General features: G+C 38.8%; 1 protein-coding gene across 1 annotated transcript in view; it reads right to left on the bottom strand.

Annotated features, from left to right (window-relative positions):
* The window catches only part of SHROOM2 (shroom family member 2), a 117,201-nt gene extending 96,790 nt beyond the window's left edge, over positions 1 to 20,411 (bottom strand). Inside the window, 1 exon segment of the mRNA XM_079298876.1 lies at positions 19,999 to 20,411. Coding sequence (XP_079155002.1) covers positions 19,999 to 20,217 — 219 coding nt within the window. The 5' untranslated portion in view covers positions 20,218 to 20,411.
* Between the last annotated feature and the right edge of the window lie 473 nt (positions 20,412 to 20,884).

The raw sequence follows: 20,884 nt of genomic DNA, 5'->3' as shown, positions 1-20,884 counted from the left end.
AGCACTTAGAGAAATAAAAGAAAACAAATATAGCCAGGCAATTCTACAACACAGCAGAACATGAACATATTGAAGAATCACAAGAAGCATTATTAATACATGCCAGTATGTTATCAATTGTCAAGTCTCAGAGTTAGAATATGATTTGAAAAAGCTCTTAGGACAGGACTGTCCAACAAATCCAGGACTGGTTGGACAGCAGACTAAAAAATATGTCTTACTGAGAAACAGCTTCCTCATAGAAAGACAAGATCAATCATCCAATTAAGCAATAAAGAATACTTAATAATTTATTTTAAAAAGCCCAAAACAACCAGGCTATGGTCTGTATTCCATGAGACTACACACACAAATGCCTCAAACTCTGAAGTAAAGCATACTCACATTTTGCTGGTAAATATCCCTGATCATAAAATGGATTAGGCTTATGTTTTATAAACAAGGTATAGGAACACTTGCAGAATGAAAATACAGCTGCTTGTAAAATCTGCTTTTGGCTGTGAGCAAAAACGCATCACTCTCACTGCAAGACAGGTTTTATTTCAGGTCAGCTCTAAAATCATCAGGATCATGCAACTTGATTTTGTATACAGTCTTTCCTGCTCCCTTAAAGTCACAATGCTGCTATTATTACACATGTCAAGCACTGAACTAGAGAATTTTGGAGATCAAGAGAGGAGCCTCAGTATTTGATCTGAGAAGTCAAAATAAATAATTTAAATTTGTATTCACAATCTCCGCAGATCCTGAGTAATTTATGTGCAATAAGCACACTCAGCAAGATGCTGCATTGCCACTAACAGTTAAGTGGAGCATTCTGTAAAATTTTAAAGAAAAAAAGTTTCAGAGACAAACCTAGAAATTCCCATATAACAGAGCAATTTCTTACAAAATGCAGAGTCAGTAGAACAGTTACAAATGGATGTAATAGCAAGAGGGAGGAAAAAAAATCCCACCACAGCCTTCAAAAAATTAAGACTAGCCTACATCTTAAAGCAACTCCTACTGCACAGTATGACCCTTCACTTAAAACAAACTTGCTACCTCACCAAATGAAGGCAATATATTAATGGCTATAGTACCCACACAAAAATGTGGAGAAAATGAAGGCAGGCCCATGACTACTAGTTTCTACCAACTTACACACTACAGAAGATGTGGCATTAGTAAAACACAGGAGGCAACAGCAAAGAGTGACTTCTGCAGGCTTCTGTCTTGTAGTTGAGTCACATTCTTTGCAACTCAACAGAAAGAATTATCTCAACAATACACTATACTTTTTTTCTCCACAGGGAGGGTTTCTTACTTTTTTACAAGAAACTATGTTGTCATAGGATTAAAATAATTCCTCCCTGAAAGCCCAGTCAGGAAAAAACAAGTGATAGAAATAAAAAGGCCATTTTCACAATACTGAAAAAGATACCAAAAGCATCTCACTGGCATCTGCACTATGGACTGTGCTGTTTAGTATTTCTGGTTTCAGGAGTTTTGGCTGTGGGGTTTGTTCATGTTGTCTTTAGTTCTGGTGGTTTTTTTTTTTTAATTGATCTGCAAGATCACTGCCAGTGATGTAAGACTACTCAGCTTAGTCAAAGCTGCACTGGCTGCAAAGAGCCATGCAATGAAGACTGAATTGCTTAAAGTCACTGTAAATAAGGGAACAGACACTCAAAACTCCACACACATCCACACACAACAAACACAACCCAAGGCAAGCTCTGGCCATGCCAGAGATCATCACTTGCATAAGGTGCTCTGACAACAGCAGCACCACCAAACAAGTAAAGAAATCATCTGGAATGACCAGAAAGGGAATAGCTTGCTCTTTTTCACTCACATGATGGTCCTGTATCATTCAATTCCCTGTGTTATTGTAAACTGAAAGTTTCATGTACCTTGAATCTGGCAGAATTTAGAATGTAAGAGCACAGAACAGGCTAGTCAGAGATACTGACCCAAAATCTTCATGAAGAGAATTTAATCAGGACAGACTTGAGCTTAGAAAAGATGAAGCAAGAAGAATTATTATATAATAGATTGCAGCACACTATTTTGAATCCACAAAATCAAGAAGGCCAGTTATTTCTCAGAATTATAACAAAGCCAGTTACAGCTGTGTAAAATCACATCACTTTCTTATAAGCAAGTAGCAAACATTGCTAGTAGATACCAAGGAAGGCAAATGTTCAAAAATACAGTTAGTCTAAAAATAATAAAATCTGTCCTGCCATGAATTTGCTAATTAACTTAAACACAAATAATTCAGACATCCTTACCTTTATAAACTTATCAAAAATAAAAGGGAAATAATAATAATTTTAAAATTACATTATAATTCTGCTTCTTAGTACTATTCCTCAATTATTATTATCAGAACTATTCCTCAGCTACTTCCACAACAAACAGGAAACTAGGTCCAATAGACTTTGTCCCTCTTCAGTAGAGCTGTCCTCATGTTCCTAGATACAGCAGATATGCCCACCCAGACAATATCCCTGTCTCATGATGCTAAGTAAGGAGATGGAGCAAATCAATCCATAACAGAGTACATTAAGCTGGCTATACAGCAGCTACTACAAAATGCATGTTAGCAAGCCAAGAAGAACAAAAAATGATTTCTTTTTTGCTTTCTAAGTAGAGGATACTGTCAACAATTACAGGTAAGGCATTTTCAGAATGAGGTATAAGGTGACCATGTCTCTAAGCAACATTGTGAGAGTCAAGAGCAACAGATGTTGTTTTCAGGACTAAACAGGTTTGGAAAAACAGTACTGGAAGACTGAATCCATAGAACAGATATTCATAGGATGGCAATCTCAAATGAAGGAGCTACAAAAACAACAGAGGTCTAACTCTGAAGATAAGAACAAACTTTGAAAGATGAAGGAAAAGAAATAAAGGTAATATATAAAAATCCTTAGACTGAGTGGTATGAATTAGCCTGTGATATTCATGGCAACACTGTACATGGAGCACTAAGAGTATAAATAGTAAGAGTATTTTGAGTGCACTTACAACTCAAACAGAAGTTTTTGAAAAACGCAGTGAATTGATACAAATATATATTGCTATTTATTACATTTATTAAAAATAAAAATTATTACTGATTGGAAAGCACTGCTAACTTCTCAAGCTCTCTGGTTTGGACTGGACAGTAGATAAATCACCATTTTGTCAGCACATACTGACAGAGGCTCATCACAGACTCTACCACTGCCAACAGTTACCATTTACGAAATAAAAGAATTTCAGCTGAGAATTTTAAAGCTTCGTGAGGAAATTGCAACTCCAATTCCTAAATAAAGTCGATAAATACTCAATTTTTGTAACATCTCAGAATACCAAGGCCAAATCATGGCAAAACAAAGTTACATAAACTTATGACTAAATAAAAATAATTCACATATTTTTTCCTTACTTGCAGTGAATCCATAAATGTACATCTAAATAAAACTAACAGAAATCTTCCAAGGCAATGAATGCATCTTCAACTGAAATTACTGATCTCCTAACTTTTCCAGAAGCTTTTCCCTCTGTGAACCAGAGTATGTTCTTTCAGACCTGAGAATACTGATTGTCTCTAAATGTACGAAATTTTAAATGTGGATCAAATTAGAAGCTTCTCTCTAAGAATACATAGAGATGTTTCTGCAACAATCATTATACAGAGACTGCCACAAATCAGGAAAAAATACGTCTAGCCCTTACTGGAAATCTTTGATTGGCAAAACCAAGATGTTTTCCTCATCAGTGGGGTGGCTAATACATCATTATTGTTTTTGACCTGCATGTTAAGAGCTCATCACATTTGTAAATTTATTTCCCACAAATCTTTCCCTCTGAAACTACCAAGCAAGCAGAAACTATGCCCTGATACAAATCCCACACTCCAGGAGTCACCAGCTGGCTCCAGCCAGGTAACAACAGAGCAGCTGTACATGAGCATGACACAGCCTCCCATAGGAAGTTTTCTTTGTGACAATTACCAGCACAAAACTGATACAGCCACAGGGATAACCACAAGTTGCTCCTATTGTCATCTTGTATAATTACCTCCAGTGTTGCTACATACCCTCAGGTCTCCACCCAAAAGCAATCCCAAGCAGGAGGAGTATCTTGGAAGAAATAGTCACTGAGGCTTGTGATACCCTTAGCACCAGAGAACTTTAAAGCATTTTCCTACCTAGTGCACAGCACATCACAGAATCATAGAACAGTTTGGGGTGGAAGGGCTAGTTCCTCCCCCCTGCTACAGACTTCCACTAGAACAGGTTGTTCTATCTTTTGTTTTCATTAAAAACAGGTTAGGATTCAGATACATTTCAACACCAGACACACTGCAGCAAACTCTATGAGAAGGAACTAAAAGTACTGTACAGTAATAAGAAAAATAAAGAATTCAAATTAAAAAGTAAATGGAATTTTGGTTTCAGTCCAAAAGATTTTAAGTAGATTTTTTTTTTACTGCTAAGGGGGTCCTTATGAAGAGAATGGATAGTTTAAAAATTTTTTCCACACCACAGAGAAGGCCACACAACAAAAGCTTTACCTCCAAACACTGCTATGACACTCAGCATATGACTAAGAATCACCAAGAAGAGCAGGAAATAACACAGTATTCAAAATCACAGAGATATGACATTAAGTATAATCATTTAATCATAACTTGCATCTAAGTAATCTCAATAATTTTTTCCAGAGCCACTGAAGCTATAGCTAAGTCATCAAAAAAAGAAAACATGGATAAAATATAAAGAATGACTAAAGAAATTCCAACACTAAACACTATAATCTCAAAAGTCATCTGGAGTTTAACTGATAAATGAAAATATTGTACTATTTCAGAGTAGGATCTGATCTCATATCTTATATAAACAATCTTATGATCATGAAAAACAGGGATTCAAAGCTGTGTTTAACTATCAACAAAACCACATATTTTCATCTGAGTATCCTGCAAACACAATGAAATACAAAACAAACCCCATTTTTTTTCCTGTACTTAACCTGAAAGGTATCAGTCAAAACTTTCATTGTTCAGTTGCCCTGTGACTAATTAACAACTTGATGGATTACAGATCCTATGATTTACTAGAATTTGCTCTGCCACCATACAACTCAAGCTTTCTGCTTTTGAATCCCAGTGCAGTTTTCTATTTCTTCAGAAACTGTGAATGGACAACATACTAAAAGGGTCCATCAATTCACAATCCAGCTTTATTTCTGATCTGCTTTCTTCCAAGTGTGCTGACACTGAGCCAATAACTTCTTTCGCACTGAGCAAGTATCTTTCAAAAAAACCAACAACAAGCCACCAAGCAAGAGTAAACATAAGAATAAAGTACCAAGACATACTGCTGAAAGGTTAGAAACTATTTTTTCAAACATGGCCAAGTCTTCAAGTTTGTTAAGATTAAAAATCCATTTAATTTCAGTCTGTGTTTTGATTTCCTTGAATAAAATATATTTTGTCAGTTTTTAAGTAACTTTGGCTGTTCTCCAGCACCATACTAGATTTTCAACATACTGGTAAACTGGAAGCTTGTGTCAATTGTCAATCACCAGAATTAAAAAACCTGCCCATTTATACTGGCTGCAACCTTGGCTGTAACACCCAAGATGCTGCACAATCCCTTCTTTTATTGCCACTGCATCCTCAACTTCACATTAAAAACTTGGTCTCTTCTTGACCTTGGGGAGAAGTCCCCATTTTATGTGCACCACCTTCACAGCATCACTTAGGTTCTGTAACTTAGGTAACAGCTTACAGGTTTGGTTTTTTTCCCATTCCTTTGAGAATGAGTTCCAGCATTCAATAAGCAAAGGTCATGAACTTCAAGATTTAATTTTAATACATAACTTTGAAACCTTCCAAGAAACTGGCATCCATCATCAGATTTTTGGTCAGTTCAGGAAATGGATCTGTGAACATAAATCAGATAAGAACAAAATGCCTTTGAACTGTCTTTTTTTTTTTTAAAAAAAGAAAAAACCTCAAAACCAAACCCCTCAATATGCTGGAGGTCATAAGGTGTTCCTGCTTTTCTTCCAAAACTGCAATCTTTGCATAACACATATTCAAGAATGGAAAATTCCTTTTCTGACACTGTACATGAAAATGCTGCTTTAAATGCCTAACTACTACGTCATGATCCTTCTGCCTCAACTCACAGCCTAATCAGAAAGGGAAATAACTCTCAGAATATCTCAGAAAGGAGACACATTTTTCTAAAGCTTTACTAAAATTTAATCAGCACCTGGACAACTATCATCAAACACTACAAAACAATCCCTAACCTTGCTATGCACTCTTGTCTTCAAAACTAAAGCTGGGTGTTTTAGCTGCATGACTCCCAGAGACAGCAGAAAAACAATGTGCTCTCTTGAGTACCAAAATTCACAGGATACTTTTTCAGACCACAGTTTGTTATGTGTACTCTGGCTTTGAATTAAAACAAAACAAAGCAAAACAGACTGATTAACTTCAAATACGACTACAAAAACACAAAAATCGCTGCTCTTCCTGGAAGCTCTTGAGTTCCTGTTCACTTGGATTTAAATTTATGGTACAGAATGTACAGATGTCTTTTTGTTGCTCTTATTTACATATTACACCTTTCTAATAAAGTAGTACCTACTTTATTAAGTAGATTACTATCTAAAAGCCATAGTTTTACAAAAATCGTCTTGTGTCCTCACGTTACTCCAAGATCCACTTCAGTAATTAACCACAGGTGGTATGAACCACTCCACTAATCAAAGCTGGTCAATGCTTTCATTATGAGATCATATTTTCTCTCAGTGGTTGATGAATTTGCCATACTTCAATTAGTTAGGCAGAAACTCTCCATTGTACATGTAAGGTTCAAACATTGCTTCTGCTTACGTTTCTGCTGAAATGGTTCACCCAGTTCCAAGAAATAATTAAAATAAAATTAAGATAAGAAATCTTTACATTAAGAAGTACAACTGGCAACTACATTTGAAACACTCTAGTGACCCCTGCTTCAGGGGAAGGAGTAATCAGACAGCATCCACAATGTCATGCTTTGTGTCTCTTGACCTTTAAAAGTGCCCAGCTATTAGAAACCTCAATCAACTGCACAAGTTCTGTGTGAAGATCCTTCATGCCAAATATTTTGTACGCTTTGGACTTTAAAGGCAAAGAAGCTCTGGAGCTAGGGAAAGAAACAGCATAGTGAAAGAAACTGGTAAAGAAAGAAAATACTGACTATTTAATTGAATCACTCATGTGGAGAATGACAAGGGAAAAAGACTTTTGGGTAAGAAGAAGTAACACTCAAATGGGTTAAAGGAAATTTGGAAAAGTCTGAGCCCAAGACCAGAAGAGGAAATTACAACTTACCTTCTCCAGAACCTGGAGACTGAGTTCCTGAATCCAAACATTCCTTTGGCAAAGGAGAAACCTAAACCCACCACATAAGATACCCCAGCCACCTTCTAATTCTGACTCCCACAGGAAAATTAGTTTGGAAAATGCAGTTCAGCTGATAAGTTACATAGACACCACTAGGATGCCATTTTTCTTTTGCCTTCTCTTAAAAAATAGTAAGTATAAGTATAAAACCCCCCAAATTATTACAAGAATATAAAATGTAAAGACCAAATCACTCTGTAAAATGATTCCAGACTTCTGTAATTAAGTGTGTAATACACAACCCTAGCTCACATTCCTTACAACCATACAGGATAACATGCTAATGCTAAATTCCATGGACAAATCACAGAATGGTTTGGAAGAGACCTTAAAAATATCTAGTTCCAAACCCCTGGTCATGGGCAAGGACACCTTTCACTAGATCACATTGCTCAAAGACCCACCCAACCTAGCCTTGAACACTCCCAGGGATGGGGCATCCAGAATTAACAGATTTAAACAAATCAGAAAAATTTTAAAAAATCAGTATAAAGTTAAAAACAGTTTTAAAAGCAGTAATTACTAGCAGCAGGGTACTGAAAGGTATACAACCAATTTTATTTAGCATCAAAACAAGAGGCCCAAAAAAAAATTCATCAAAATTTCTCCAAATTCAGAAGCAAATTTGGCCATAAAAAAAATACAGCCAGAGTCAATCAAATTGACCAGAAAATTCCAAGGTTTTAGGCAAAGAAGTCCATGTAAGAGATGCAGACCCATCTATAATATGTCATGACTTAACTTAGTGCTGATTTAGCAAACCTGCTTTCTTAGTTAAATGTCAAGTATTTTTTGGTAGCCAAAAATAAAACCAAGTAAAACAGTTTTCTTTTTACTCTGATATATTAATAATCATTATATCCATTTTGTCCTCAGAAGAGAAGCTAATACATTTTAGATTCAGTCTGCTGGTTAATGACAATTCAAAAGTTAGAAAACAAGAATTAAGCATTTTCAAAAATATTTTGATACTTGAATTTATTTTCACTGGAAGTCAGCTGGACTAAAGCCTGTAAGACACTGCAGAGCATATGACTGTATACCATGATGTTGCCACTCCCTGCTGCTCACCTCCACTCCCTCTAATCAGATAATTAAATTGCTCATGCAACATTTCCCCAGTCAGCTTTCAGCAAAATAAACCAGGTTGCTAAAGACTTGATGTTTGCAGCACTGGATTTAAGGTGGAGCCTACACTAGCCCAACACCTTTAGGCTGAAATGCAGGGTGAGGGCACCAATTGACACAATACAGACAGTAGCCTCCAATTACTGCTGGTAATGTGCAGACCAAGTAAATTTTTTATTTTGTCTGCAGTTAGAAGAAAACATGCCCCCCTCATAGGCTGATCTATCACCTTGGACAATTGATGAAATCATCATCAATCTTCATTGACAGTATCTTTCTATTATAGAGCTGTAAGTGGGTCATAATCATCAGAAACTGAAGGAAATTCAAGTGGTCAGCAAGGACGCATTTTGGTTACAAAAATACATTTCCTTGTGAAATTTAATTACCAACAAATGTTTGAAATGGCTGGTTGACCTACTATATAAGTTGTCCACACTCAGGGGTTTCTTTGCCTTGCATTCAGGTGCTGACCCACCTCACTCCAGTCATCTCTTCTACATTTCTAAAGCATTGAAAGCATCTGCATTTCAGGTAGGGTTTAATTTTGTAAAAAGAAATCGACCTGTACACTTTGGTATATTACTTATGATGACACTGTAGATAAAACAATACTTTGTGTTTGTGTCTGCTGTGAAGAAAAACATACAGAATCACATAGCTACAGGCTTTTGACAGAACTCTGTGTACCCCAAGGGTTTTCAAATATTTGTGTTCTGGCTCTTACTATAAAATCTATGTCACTGTAATATTTCAGCCCTTCTGCATCAGATCTGTTTCACAAGAAACAAGATTTCTGTGATATAGTATTAGTTCTGTTCATTACCAGAGGCAAAGCACACAATTCCATAGAGGTACAGAAGCAACCCATGGCAAAAGAGGTAATTAATTTACTAGATCTCCCAATTTTCAATGCAGTAAATTTCCAGTTCTTTGCTTCTGATAGGGTTCTGTGCTGAAGCTTTGCCAACCCAGACCCTTTAGTGTCTTCAAGGGAGCAAACAAGCCACATGCATCTTCACTTGCATACTCTAATCACAGACATCTCTGACATAACAGGTCATGGCTACAATATTTGTTAAGATGATGATTTCCTGAATCAGACAGAAGAAATTCAGTTGAGCAACAAAAGACTTGTCTTACACCCCTCCCTAACAAGAGACTGAGTAATTACAGAAACTCCTCAGGTCTCCAAGGTGTCAGAAAAGGCACAGCCCTACTCCCTGCTTGTGATAGCAATCTTCCCCAGCAGTCAGAAAAAACATCAAGTTCCCAGAAGGTAAAAAGTAGGAAAAAAATTATTTTACTAATGTATCACTGGAGTTTCCATTTTATAAGCAGAGAAGCAAATTGTCCAGTGTTACCTTTACAAAACAGGATAAATGGGAAAGAATAAGTAGTACAAAAGTTCTTATACATATTAAGAAGACATAGTTTAAAGGGGGAAAAATTACTTTAGAACTTAAAAGCTGTGTTCTACCAATTTTTTAAAATTTAGGAGAAGCATTATGACATGAGAATTACATTTAAGAAAATTCAGTATTTATATCATATTTTACAGCCTCAGAACAAGACACAGTCTTTTAATTTTACAGGAGCCTTTCTGTTTGGAAATAAAGACACTTGACCAAAATAGTCATGCAAGAAATAGTTACAAACTATTTATAAAAGCTGGTTTTTTAAAGTATACAGTTCTCTTAAGTCTTGAATTAACTATTCAAAACAATAATTATGTTTAACAGACACATGAAGCCTCAAGTTTTCCCTGTTATCCTAAAATTCTTTCCACATATAAACACTCAATAAAACACTACTTTATGTCAACACAGTATGTTTGCATCTTTCTTTTACTTGAATGAATGGCTGTGAAATGGATGTTTTGCTATTCCATTAAGAAAAAAAAAAAAAAACAGGAGACAACTGCAAATATTTCTACTGAAATATAATGTTCTGCTTTCTTCTGGGTCAATAAAATATGTATTTGTAGAGGAAAAAAACTTGCAATACTGTAATTATTGCATTATCCAGAATCCAAATACTCATCAGGTGCTGTATAATTCACTGCATCAGATATTAGCCAGCCAAACACCCACAAACCCATTTTTGCATGTAATTTGTTTAAGAAAATTAAGACACTGATGACTAACTGACACTGTGTAGGAAGCACTTCACTTCCTTTGTCATTAAATCATGTTTCTATGATACTATCCTAAAATACTAGAGTATTTTACTGAACAGCTTCACAAAATAAAGTATTGCTAGCCCCAAACAGTGCTCACTGAACCAAATCAGCAGCTTATTTCCTAAAGAACAGTGACTTAGTTTATATGTATTTGGGAAACTGGGAGACACTGCTTTATTTCATAATTTATGTTGGAAGCTTTCAAAGCAACTTTGTAGCAAAGTATGTTTTATCTCAAGAGAGAGAAAAAAATCCAAAATAATCTGTTTGTGTAGCTTTGTGAAGGTTTTTTTGAGAGGAAGCACATATTTTATTGAAGAGGAAAAGTACTGAAACTGCAATTATGAGTACAGCAGTAGGTACCTGTGCATCACTTCCAAACAAATGTACTGTACTGTCATTGACTGATCCCTCCTTCCAGCAAGTCCCTTACTGAGAGAATATACTAGAAGGACTGAGGACAAAGAACTCTAAAATTAAAAACTTTTGCCATTTTAAAAGGTTCTGGGTATGATTTCAAGTAAGTTTCACTAACACATTGATCTTTTTCCATAAAAAAAAAAAAAAAAATCAAAGCACAACTTATAATCAAGTTCATGCATTTCTATTATTAAAAAAAAAAAAAAAAGAAAAAAAAGAAAAAAAAAAGAAAAAAAATTTAAAAATCCCCTTAGTTTCAGTAGGTTATGCTACAGTTTCCACAAAACCAAATTGAATTCACCTTCACACATCAGCAAAAGCATTCTTGGACTCTCTGCCAAACTGCCCAGAGATAACTCTGAGAGATGCCTCTGCTATTAGCAGAACATCAAACACCGAGTTGTTGTAGATGACATAAATGCACAGCAAAAGCCTAGAGTATTTTCTGTAGTGTGAGCACAGAAATTATCTAGAGCTTAGAAACACTATGGACAGAATAGCAAAGAGTCTGGACCAAAGAAGATCCAGTAAAGCCACCTACAATCACAATAACAAGAACATCCTGATCATTGCTCTGCTACTAGCTATCCAATGGGACACAGCCTCTCAAACACTGAAGCAGGTTTCCCTACTATGTTACCCATTTCTAGCTTTCTGACACTGAGATTGGTTCCACCCTTTTTGAACCACAGGCCACTCTACATCTTTTTTTTTTAAAAAAAATCCTCATTACTAAGCACAGTCCTTCAGAAAATCTGTATCTAAGAAATGTGACAATGTATTTCCTAGCAAATGTATCAGTTAAGAGATGTTTCTAAGTAAGTAAGAGGAATTTAAACATTTCAAAGAATCTAACAGTTTAGAAATGGACAGATTTAAATGGCGAGAATGCAGGGCTGGTGGCAGAGGACATGTCTTCCTTTCTATATGGGGTGAGGTAGGAGAAGTACAGGGACAGGATGTGAGGCATTCCCCTCAGTACCAATGCTACTGAGCTTTTGACTTTTGAAAGCTCAAAGCTTTCAGTAGATTTTGGCATTTCATCAAGGTTTGGAGGAACTTTGAAATAACCACCTCTTTTCTATCATCAAACACTCAACTCCATCTGTTTCTACTCTAAGAGTCAACCCAAGAATTGTGTACCTGACAAAAGCTATTTCAGTTTCTCAAAGCTGCAATTTTCTGCATTTGCAGCATTTACCAGCAAGTTCTCTCTGCCTGAGTGAGTCCAGCACACCAAAATCACCTTCAGATACACATGAAGACCATTAAAAAAACCCCAAAAAATTGTTATGTGGCAGATGCCATTCTCTTATCTGCAATTAGAGATCTGGGCTTACAAAAAATGCTCTGAATTAATCAGAGACTGAATGCTAATATTGTATTAATTTAAGGAGAGGGGAAGGAAGTTCTCTCCTAAGGTCATAAATGTTGTCCTTGGTAGGTAACAACTCTCCCCTGATCAGCTTGATAAATCAAACTGGAAAGCTATGCACAGAAACAATCAGAGAAATAAGTTTTTAAAAAATATTTTAGGTATAGGTGCATACACACTGCAAACAGAGACAACCTTGCTCAGTAATATTTCACCTCACTACAGGTACCCATGGAAGAACCAGGGGTTTCCTCAACTTCTCACACAGCTGACAGCAAGTGGCAGGCACCTCCAGAAAGCAATTCAGAGCACTTAAGTCCTGCCCAATTTAAATAGTACAAAACAATTTTCAAAACTATCTCCTTCTATTAAACATTAGTCTTAAACCCAGAGGAACATCAGTCTGCTGCTTGGAAAAATGTATATGGATGGTACAAATACATTCAGAAGTCAATTAAGTTGATTTTTGAAAACTGATTGCATTCAAAGCTTTGTAGACTATTCCTGTCACTGAATGAATGCATTTAAACACAAAATATTCAGTTACCATTCCATAAACCTTACATTCTGTCTTGCTTGTATATAACCATATCTGTGAAGTTAGAAGTAGTACAAAAATTACAACTCCCAATAATTCCCTCCAGAATAGCAATAATATTCTTGGAAAGGGTAGGAGGGGATAAGGAGAGCACAGCATATCTCCTGCATAAGCTTTAAGAAACTGAAAATATGCTATGTGGAATTAGAAAGCTTCCAAGATTGTTTCTGACTTAAGCAAACACACACACCCCCCAAAAAACCCCAAACAAAAAACAAGTCCAAACCCAAAAGTCCAGAATTATGTTAAGTTTTAGAGAGGCATTAATATCAAATAGGTTCAAAATAGACAGCTGAAAGCAAGTCCTCATAGATTACATGAAATATCAGTATAACTGCATTAATTTTTACTTTACTTGAGAAAATCTTCATGCACTGTATCTCTTAAATGCACAGCAAGTAAAAAATCTCCTTAGCACCTACAACGTGTCACAAACTTGTATGACAAACTGACCCACAAAACTAGATCCATATACATATTAGGTATTCCATGTATAGATTACAAATGCATAGGAAGACTAAATACAAATAGCTTTTCTTGAGAAGAAAGAAGTTCACATAATAAAATACTGGCTTTGTTACTACCAAACAGTTGTTTCCTCTAATCTATTCACAGCCACGTTTCAATTCCCATTTACCTTATTCTTTCCACAATCCCATACTTTAAATACTCATTAAGCAGGAGAACATACAATGAATCAAGGTCTGCAGATAAAAATAAGTCTATAGAGTAACTGAGTAAAGCATATGTAAGATATGCATAAACACTACACATACCCACACTGGTTTTCCTCTTAAAAAAGAAACAAACAAAACCATAAACACTATGAATATCTAGATAATAAATTACATTACTGGCAAACCTCTGACAATAGCAAGCAATAACTAGAGGTGTCTTGCAGATCTCTTATTTCCACACTAATGTCTACAATAGCATCCAAAATTCCTACTGAAAAGTACGAATTAACATATGTATGAACTAACAACCAGAGAAGTTTAAATTGTCCTTTAAACAGACCAAAACATTCAAAGTCATTCCAGCTGTGCCACACCTATTGCAGTGACTATTCCCACAAAACACACCAATTCCTCTGGCAGACTCCAGAGACATGAATGATTTTGTTTGTGTTTTCCTTCAAACTAAAAAATCGTGATAAATTTGATAAGTTTTTGCCCAAGTAGCTGAAAGAGGGAAATGCAGAGGAGATAAAAACCAAGAAGACAGAAGCAATCAGTAGGTCCAAAAGTTAGAAGTTTCTTAGTTCTGATTTTCAATAGAGCATTTTGAGTCCTCTGGAAGATTTTTCTCTTGAAATGCACTGTGAAATAGACAAAGGATGACTGCAATTTCATTACTCCAAGCACACACCGTTAAACCCCACTCTCTCACTGTTGACTGCTAAGTACCTAACTCAACAGACTTGAGACTTCTGAAGTCAAAAGCCTTTAAACCATCCTTTCATTTCAACTCCTTACAGTTTTTAGATCACATGTGGTATTATCCAAGATAACTTTTAAATGCAACTTCCAAAACTGGTGCCATTTCAACTGCTCAAGCCCTTGCAAAACCAAAACAAAACAAAACACAAACAAACAAAAACCAACAAAACCAAACCCACAACCCTGCAAACCTAACCTCCCAAGCTTCAGATTTCTGCAGCCAGATCATTTACACCACATATGAGGGTGGTGGGCTCCATTCTGCCAGTAAATTAAGAGTCATAGTAAAGAGGTCATTCACCAGCTATTAAAGCACTAAAATTGAGAGCATTCCCTTCATCAACTAGCTTACCAAATTAAAAGCAATAACATCTTCCTGCATCAAAGCAAGCCAACTCCACTCTTCCAGTAATAGAAACCTGGGATCTAACAACCAGACTCCAAGGAAAACACACCACTCAGAACAGTTTCTATAGGATTGAAAAAAGCCCAATTTTTAACATATTTGGCAGGGGGGAATACAAATAGCTACATTATACTATTTCAAGCCTAAAACATTCATTTTAATGTATACACATTTCCAAATATTTTTCAACTATCAAATTGAACAACTCAAAAAGGTCAACTCAACCATAAGTCCCTCCTGCAAGATAAGAAGTTGAAAAGTTTCAAAAGTTTCAAAAGAAACACAGAACATGACCTGATACTTTCTTTCAAAATTGTTCACTAATATAGTAGTTAAAATTCTGACTCACATAGGTCAGTAATTCTACCTGGGTTTGATGACCAAGAGAAAATTAATAGAAAACAGAATGAATAATCCTCCATGTATTATCTTTCTAGAACTGAAGGAAGTGAATTAAATTTGTTGAGATATGGAGACCTAGATTAGAATTCTTTCTTGGCCACAGTACAATGCCTCCTAAGAACTTATAAATCAGCTATTTACACAAATGGCTGCATTTTAGTTGAAGCAGTCAGGAACTTCACAGGATTACTGCTAAATGCTGCTTTCTGGACATCAAACTTCACAGTCAAGTTTAAGAATTGTTAATGTCTACAAACAATGCAGCTCACCTCAAACATACAACTTGAGGGAAGAAAACAGTATTTGTGCTTGATCATGTCTTCCTTTTATTATTCATTTGTATATAGCATCAATAAAGCTTTTCCCATCCTAAATATTGTTGCAGTATGGCAATGTAAGTTATTGCTTTTAGTTACACATTTAAGGCCAAAGAATCAAGAATTATTAATTAAATTAATAATTAAAACAGTAAATTAAAACAGTAATCATTTATTACTGAAACAACAAATTAATACAAGTCACATGGAGAAGTCTTGCAGACAATTACTAGAGAAGCATTTCTTTATACAATTTAAATGATTGCTAGGTTAAACAAATTACAATTCACACCTAACCACGGTGAGCTCATTAGGAAAGCTCAGTGGAATAAAGAAAATAAAAGTTCTGAGTCTTTCTGATACTCCCTTTTTAAAAGACAGCACCTCCAGCTGAGGCATGAATTCAGCACTGATTCAGGAGACAAGAACTCTATCTTCTAAATCAACAACAAAACTTCTTGCAACAGTCCAGGTTTCACTTGGAAATCTTGCTGAAATACCAGCCAAGCTCAGCCTTGATTAGACTGCAATGAGATCATAGCTTGAGGAGGTATAGCTGTAGGCACTTGTAAAGCTGATACTAAAGAGAAATTTATTTAAATGACACATCAATCTGTCTTGAAATGAACGAACTAGGATGTTCTCATATTTATTAATGTAATATGGATAAAGCTGACTGCAGAACAACTTCAGAGTTCCTAAGGATATTGTTAGTACTGGAAATGAAATTACTTTCTATCCACCACCCACAATCAACAGTACGATTGACACTGCAAGTTTGGCATCTCAGATAAGAGCACTTTTAAAGTAAAAGTAACCAAGAAAATGCAGCTATGGATTTTCACGAGATTCACACTTGAGCACTCTTGACTTTTCATTTTCATTCTTTCCAATAAGATCTCCCTCTTCAGGCGTTGTTTCTTAAAAAGAGGAAAATACAAATACAAACTGAGGCTCATGAGACTTTAATTATTATTCTTAAAGTTCTCATTTCATCTTTTGTTGAAATAAGCAGTGTTGCTATAAAAAACAAGTCCTTTCTTTCAAGATGTCAAATTAGGCAAGAACAAGCTGCCTTTGGGCAATTTCCTTTTTGGAATGTTATCACACATACATGCAGAGATCAGGAAAAATGTGAAGCATTTTTTTTAAAGAGACATAAAAAAATAATGACATGCAATACAGTGACAATGCTAAAAGACCTTTTTCTTGAAGACTAGCAACACCATTTGCACTTGGGTGGGGAAGTTCCAGACGATCAGCTATGTTTAAAGATTGAGCATGCTGTATCATGCACCATTCTCCTCTGCACCTATTGCAGCAATAATAAAAAGGGCAAGGAAAAAAAAAAAAAAAAAAAAGGTTGTGCCTGGCAGGTGAACTTGATACTCTGACTACCTAGTTCTATTTCTGGACTATTTCTACAAGTCTTGTTTCAGGTAAAGAAAGAAACACTACTGCAAAACAGGGAAACTTGCCCACCCAGAAAGCGCTGAGCTCACTGCTGGGCACCAGCAGTGTGACTGTGCACTGACCTCTCCTGGGGCAAAGCACTTCCCTCACAGCATCAATCATGGAATGGTTTGGGTTGGAAGGGACCTTTAAAGGTCATCCAGTGCAACCCCACTGCAATGAGCAGGGACAAAACTCCAGCAGCTGAGCACAGGCTTACACTGTTGGTAAGGCTGGACCTTTTCTCCTCTTTAGCATGCCTTCCTTTCTCTGATTATTGGCAAGTTGATAATAAAAAGACACTCTTAATTTAATTTACTTAATTTCCAGCTAAAAAATTCCTAAATAATATTTGTAGCCAGCATTTGCTCTAGACTCTCCTGTAATAAAAAATGCCCCTTCCTATCATCAAGTGAAATAGACACACAACCAGAGAAACGAAGAAATGTATTACACAGAAAGTGCTGAAAAGTGAACACCATATACTTGCTCATAAATTTTCAATTACAGTATTTTTTGGTGCTACTCCTCTGGCAGTTGTGCCATATATGCTAACGAAATATTTACAAACCCAGACTTCCCAGCATTTACATAAAGGTGCAACTTTCTTCAAAGGCTGATCTTGCTTTTGAGACTGTAAAAGCAGAGACAGGCAGAATTTCAGAAATCCCCTTTAAGCAGCTGCTATCTGAGACTCCATTCACACCTTGTCACATTCCTCTCAGAGTTGGCAGTTGTTGTCATCCACCCTTACCACCCCAGAGATGCTCTGGACTAGAATGAGAAACAGCCTCATAGCCTGCTAAAGCACAGTTTGAAAACTAGAAGTTTTTCCACAGGTGCCCTGAAGGATTTACTCCACTGGGTTTTCTTGGGTCTCCCACTAATCAATCTACCTGAGAAGGAAGGACATATGCCACCAAGAGAAGCACTGGTGAAACGGCATCTCCTCATCCACAGCAGCCCAAAGACCCCACTCAGGAACAGGGTCACTGAAATTCAGAGCTCTCTTCAGCTGAGAGGAGACAAACCTTACATCGCCTGCAAGAAGGGGCTTTAGCCACTCTGTATTAAATTATTCTTCCCACCACCAGAAGCAGTACAGTAAAAAAACCAAAACATCATGATGGATGGGCCAAATCAAAATAGAAAATTTTGCAGCTAAAGAATTGTAGTCCTGGGCATACAAGTTTCAGCCCCTGTTTCAAAACCAGTTCTATGCCACTGTACCCAATATTAACAAATAAAAATATACTCCAAAACTAAAATCCAAGGATCCAGGTTCTCTCTTATTCCTAGGTCTGTACAGATGGACCCAGATTGCTCTTCCACTTAAGTGGTTCCACTTAATTATTCCCTTGCAACAGACCCAGTTAAAAAGGTTCCCAGGCACAGACACTTCTCTCCACATACCACAGCCACATCCTCATGCCACAAATACTTATGCCTGTTACTTAACACCTAGGTAACACTATGAATATCACTGATCAGTCTTTAGATGTAGCACTTATTAGCCATTACCAGAAAGGTGGAATTATTTGAATTGGCACTTAATAGCTGGTACATACATAGTAAAATAGCTCCTTTCTCCTTTTTTCAAATGCTCACAGGTTTGCTATTCTCTAATTCAGGACACTGGTAAGCAGCCAGCAGTCCTGCAGTCATTTTTCAGCCCATACATCTGACACTGACTGTTGTTCCTTGAAAAACAGCACAAGGGAAGTGATTTACAAACAGATGGTTTGAAAAGCCCTCACTTGGAAAGTTTGTAACACAGTTGTTTCAAGGGTGGGAGAGGGGAACCAACTAGAAAACTCACAACAAAATCAAATGAAAAATAAGATTAGTATAATTTCTGCTGTAGATAAAACAGGACTTGCTGACCTCTGACACTTTTAAAACGGGAACATGCAGAGTCTGAAGGACTTGTAGACAAAAGCATATATATAACTGTCTGACAGATCTAGAGCAAAATGTGCTTTGCTAATGTGATTTTTTTTTTTCACTACAACATATGGATCTATTTTAATGTGCTTTCACTGTGCAACATGAAAGCTGTCTTAACTGCAAAAACCAACAATTACTGAGAATGGGGGCCCAAAACACATCCAGATGAAAAAAAAACATCCAGATGAAAAAAAAAAAAATCTACGAAACGTGAAGCATTTCTTCAACTCGTGTCCAGTACATTGAGATTAAAGCTGGGAGTATACAAGGCCAAAACAAAACCAAAACAACCCCCCTCAAAAAACCCCAAAAAACCAACAACAACAAAAAAAAAACAAAACAAAACACCAAAAGAGAAAAAAATAAGTCAACCACCAGAAAGTGCACATATACCCAAGCATGTCCCCCTCCCCCGTCTTCGGTGCATGGATTTGGTCACTAGACCTTTTTGTTTAAAGAACGGACAAACAAAAGGCTATCCTGATTACTTAGAATTTGCAAGTGCAACGGCAGCGGAGAAAACTCAGCCCGGGAGCCGTGAGTTTCAGCGCCCATACCCTCCTACTCCAGGAGCCCGGAGAGCAAAGAGGGAGGGAAGAGCCCAGCAGAGGGTTTCGGCTCCCGCAGCCGCTTACCAGCGCCCGCAACGACGGCGCCGCCTTTAACCGGAGCGTTCGAGCGGCCAGAAGCGGCAGCGCGGAGCCGCTCGCCGCCTGCGCCCGCAACCTGTTGCCGCAGAGGTGCAGGGACCAGCCCCGCTCCCTCCGGTGCCGCTCGCCGGGCGGGCCCCGAGCAGCCCCGGCCCGGCGGCACCTGCGCCCCGGGTGTCAGCGCCGCGGGCACGGCAAAATGGAGCCGGCCGGACCCACCTCCGCCCGCCCCGGCGCCGCTCACCTTGGTGATGATGAGGGGCTCCCCGTGCTCCCGTCCGCCCCGCAGGGTGAAGCCCCAGGGAGCCCCGCCGCTCAGCTGCACCTCCACCAGCTTGTAGCCCTCGGCTGCCCGCTGCTCCACCATCACCGTCACGGGCCCCGCTTCCACCAGCCCGGCGCCGAGCCGAGGGTCGCCGATGGCCAGCCGCTCCCGCCCGCCCCGCAGCCCCAAGTCCTCCATGGAGCGCCCGCCGCCGCCGGGGCTGGCTCGCCTCTGCCGGCCGCTCCCCGGTGCGCGCCAGCCGGCGGCCGCCCGCGGAGCCACCTACCCGCCCCGCAGCGCCGGCCGGCCCGGCCCCATCGGCGGCGGGCGAGGGCTGCTCCGCCCGCCCCCTCCTCTTCCTCCTCCCCCGCAGCCCGCGGTATTGTCTCACGCCGAGGCCGGAGCCCGGCGCCGGGGGGGCGGCACCAACTTGTGGCAACTTGGCGGCGGGGCAAATGCCGCCGAGCAACGCGGGGTGCTGGGAGGAGCGCGGCGGGGAGAGGTGTCCTCCTTCCCCTTCGCCTCGGAAAGAGGGCGAAAGCCGCGTTTCACCAACGGGGCAGCCGCTCGCCCCTCCCAGAGAGCGGCAGCCCCGCGGCGCGATCCCCGGCCGAGAAGGAGGGGGGAGAGGAGCTGCCCGGGCCGGCCGCTCACAAAGGCGGCGGCGAGAACGGCCGCGAGCCCCGAGTCACCCGGGGCCGGGCCCGAGGCCGTGCCCGTGCCGCCCCCGCCCCGCCGCACGCGGGGACGGCCGCGCCGCCCCTCCGCCCCCGTGCCCAAACAAAGCGGCGAGCAGGTGGAGGCTGGGGTGAAAGGGCGGCCGGCGGCTGTGGCCGTCCCCCGGGCAGGGACGCTCCGCCTTCGC

This window comes from Erithacus rubecula, assembly GCF_903797595.1.
Source record: "Erithacus rubecula genome assembly, chromosome: 1".
Taxonomy (NCBI): domain Eukaryota; kingdom Metazoa; phylum Chordata; class Aves; order Passeriformes; family Muscicapidae; genus Erithacus; species Erithacus rubecula.
The sequence above is the reverse complement of the archived record's forward strand: the minus strand, read 5'-3'. Positions and strand labels throughout refer to the sequence as shown.